This window comes from Euphorbia lathyris, chromosome 8, assembly GCF_963576675.1.
Source record: "Euphorbia lathyris chromosome 8, ddEupLath1.1, whole genome shotgun sequence".
In the NCBI taxonomy this organism is placed as follows: domain Eukaryota; kingdom Viridiplantae; phylum Streptophyta; class Magnoliopsida; order Malpighiales; family Euphorbiaceae; genus Euphorbia; species Euphorbia lathyris.
This window is the reverse complement of record NC_088917.1, coordinates 22,103,465-22,107,438: the sequence shown is the minus strand read 5'-3', so window position 1 is coordinate 22,107,438 and position 3,974 is coordinate 22,103,465. Positions and strand designations below refer to the sequence as shown.

At 35.6% G+C, this 3,974-nt stretch overlaps 1 protein-coding gene across 1 annotated transcript; it reads right to left on the bottom strand.

The window, feature by feature from the left end:
- Positions 1-1,372: 1,372 nt before the first annotated feature.
- Positions 1,373-3,656, bottom strand: LOC136203678 (aldehyde oxidase GLOX1-like). Its single transcript, XM_065994879.1, has 3 exons — positions 3,015-3,656; positions 2,770-2,930; positions 1,373-2,697 (listed from the first exon to the last, which is right to left on the bottom strand). The coding sequence occupies exons 1-3, from the start codon at positions 3,630-3,632 to the stop codon at positions 1,530-1,532; spliced, it is 1,947 nt and encodes a 648-aa protein (XP_065850951.1). The 5' UTR covers positions 3,633-3,656; the 3' UTR covers positions 1,373-1,529.
- Positions 3,657-3,974: the final 318 nt, after the last annotated feature.

The following is a 3,974-nucleotide window of genomic DNA, read 5'->3' as shown; positions in this document are numbered from 1 at the left end:
GGATTAGTTATTATATTGAGCTCATAACAATTATCCATATTAATTATTCTATTTTTAAGCATACTTTTTTTTGGATGAATATGCTTATAACTTCATTAGATTAAAAGGGTGTTTACTCCAACTTTTCGGATGAGTGTTTAACGTTTCACTATAAACCGCATGAAATATGGCGTTTAGTTAGGTTTATATAACCACATCGTTTAATATTTTCTTAGGATACTGCATCGTTTCAGAGCTTTTCACAAAAGCCCATTTTTAGAGTTTTTCAAGAACAGTTGTTTGTAGTTATTAATTATTTATAAAATTATCCTTCTTATTTGATAATTTATTTGTTGATCAATTTAAAGCACTTCTATATTAGACATTTTAAATACTAACAGCAACAGTTCAATATAATTTTACCAAACACTAAGAGGGTGTTTGTTTTAGCTTTTCGGAGAATCGTTTAACTTTTCACTCTAAACTGCAGGAAATATAGTGTTTGATTAAGTTTATATAAGCATTTCTCTGGAAATTACAGTATTTTGGAGCGTTTCATGAAAAGCTCATAAAAAGTTGTTTTTTTAGTTAGTTGTTCTTGACAGAATTATCCTTCTTATTTCCACAAAATATGTTTATTTATATTTCTACAACATAATTACTGGAAAAACAATGTTTTGCATTCAATAAATTTTTATTGTTTATATAGATTATTTTTTATTAATTTGTGTAACACATTTTTTATTTTATAATAGGATAATATGCAAAAATACCCCCAACATTTATAGCTATAAGCAATTTTACTTTTAACGTCTAAAATGATACAATTATACTCATAATTTTGGCAGCTAAAAGCCATTTTACCCATAACATTGACAAGTTGGATCAATTTGAGAAATAATTTATCAAACTGTCTTCATGGTCATGGATATTATCATCTACACTTCACATGTGCACAATTTTATCATCGTTAGTAAGAGATCACAAACATATGATTAGACGTGAATTTTTTTTTTGTAAGAAAATAAAAAAATATTGTCAGTATGAGTTGGACAAAAAAATTCCAATATTTCATCGAATTTATAAATATTAATTTTCAATTTTATTATTAAATCACAGATAAATATGAAATCTCTTTTTCAGAATAACTGGTATGTGCAATTGGTGTATAATAAGAAATAAAATATAAATGTTTTCTAATAATATGTGAAATCGACCCAACTTGCCAATGTTATGGGTAAAATTGCTCTTAGCTGCCAGCGTTATGAGTAAAATTACATCATTTTAGACATTAACAGTAAAATTACATCATTTTAGACATTATGAGGGCTTATTCTTTTTCCCTTCCTACTTGTTAATTAGTTTGCACTCTTCCTATGTAATAGGTTTGGTTGTATTCCGTATTTACGCATTCCACAGTTATAATATATGATTTGCAATTCCGTTTCTTTATACTTGTTATTATTTCACTTATGAACAAACATTTCACTTATTAAAATGACAATGGAATGGAGGGAGTATTTAAATTCAAATACAACTCTATCCAAGCTTCAGACGATCTGGACCCATTTTGCGATGCTGGGAACTCCATGATAAACAACATATAGCAGATAATAACCAGCTGGAGCAATGGTGGTAGACGGAGGTGCCTTGAAGGAAATTGTATAAATTCCGGTGCCAGGGTTTGCCTTAACTTTTATTAATCCCAAATCGAGAAGTCTTTGATTCATGTTAACTCCATGAGTAGTAAAAGCAGGTGCGTACATTGTAACTTTCAGATCCATTTTAGACACTTTTGGTTCCTTTAATTCGAATGTGATTTCCTCCGCTGCTCCATAGGTGAATTTCTCGTTCACTTTTGAAATGACTGGTCTCCTGTTAGCGATGGCTTTGTTCAAGTAGGGAGGTGAGAATTTCTCGATTCTAAGCTCGGTTGGGTACATTGCGTCGTAAATGTAACCGTTGTTTGTGTTGCTTCCGCCAACGAGGATTTTGCCGTCAGGTAATACAACGGAGACTGAATGATACATTCTAGCGATGGTTGTAGGAGCTAATTCGGTAAATCTGGATCCTTTTTTAACCTTACGGTTATAGAGGACAGGTGTGAAATTAGGTTCCCTGGCGAAACCCCAACCGGAGGCGCCTCTTTTCGCACCATTAAGTAAGAGAATATCACCAGTGGGAAGGATCATTGCATCTCCCATAATTCTCGGCGATGGCATGAGTTCTCTCTTCCAAACAGGTTTAGCATCGGTGGTTCTGATTCTGGCGCAATCTTGAAGAGCGGTGTAGAAGATCTGATGATCGGCTTTGGAGTAGGAATCATTGTGTGCTGAACCCCCGCAAACTAAGATTTCGCTTGGGATAATTTTTTTGTTGACTGGGTGGAGTTTGATTGGGAGAAGAGCAGAGCAACCGGAGGCGGGATAACTGCGGTGGCCGCCGGTGAGTTCGGGGAGTTCTTTGACGATCGTGTTGGTGTTTGGATTGAGCAGGACGGAACGAGAGTTGGCGAAGATGAAAACATTACCGTCAGTGGTGAGGTAGACGAATGGATATAAATTGTTTTCCTCGGGATCACTTGTCTGTCGGAGGAACTCGAAGAAGAAAGGTTTTGGATTGGATTTTCCTTCTGCCGGAATGTACTCGTAGCTGAAGGCGTCACGACCACCGACGACAATCATTCTACCGTCTGGCAATGTTGCTTGTGTTGAGTACCTGAATTTAATTTCAAAATTAGAATCTCTAAAATTGAATTAGGGTTGTGAATTACAATTAGTTGACATATACCATCTCCGATCAGCAAGAGCTGTTGGGTATTCCCTCCAGGCTGAACCAGGCTTCCTGTTCAGATATCTAACAGTATTGGCACCACCTTGAAATCCACCGGTACTTATTAGATTTCCTTCCACGTCAAGACCTCCGGACGAACACCATGTATCGGTGTCAAGCTGCGATAAATAAACACCGTTAAACGAGTATCAGACGAATCTCGAATCGATTAATTAATTAGATGGATAGAAATAAACAATTACCTCGAGAGGGGTAAGTTTAGAGGTATTAATGTCGTACAAAACAGAATGGCACCAGCAATCTTTTTCACCGGTAGCTTTATTAAGAACACGGCATTGACCATTGGCCAATGGAAGCTTGGAAATCTTCCAAATGGTAGCATCGTACATTAAAACCTGATCGACAATAGGAATCAACATAGCGTGCATAGCAGAAACCCCTGAATTATCAGAAGCAAGTTCCCATTCTCCTTTATATCCAAGCTCAACCGGCGAACGAACACTCTTAGTCTTAGGAGCTGCGGCACTATCGGCCTCAACAGCAGATTGCTGAAATAAGCTTCCATTTTCACTTCCATTTCCCTCGTCGGCAGCTCCGTCGTCGTCGGATCCGTCGTCGTCGGATCCGTCCCCGCCATCCGCTTCAGGAGGCGATCGGAGCTCTTGATCCATCGGAGTACCGAAATCATCAGCTAATTTCTTCGCAAAATCATTTGGATTTCCAAATACATCTCCAACTAATTCATGAGGACCAAGAACTTTTGAAATAAACAAATTTGGCTGCGGTTCATGAGCAAAGCTTGAAATAAACAAAATAAACAAAATAGGAAGAATGTACAAGAACTTCATCAGCACTGCCATTTTTTTCAAATTTTTTATACAATTTTTTTTTTTTTTTTTTTAACAATTTTTGGGAAATGTTGAGCTTCGCCTTGGGGGAAGCCTTATTTCTTTTTTGTTTTTGTTTTTTTTTTTTTTGTTGTTTTTCTAAACTTCATTCATTGTGCTCTTTTATAGATGGAGATTTGGTTTATGAAATTTCTAAAATTGGAACTCCTTTCCTGATTTAGAGATGAACCACAAGATATTATTGACTTTGTGCTATTCCTTAGGATGGACATTTTCTTTTTTAAGAAAATAATTGTTGGAAAATATTTCAAGTTAATTATAAGTAATTTGTAATTAAATTGATTTAAGTAGCTA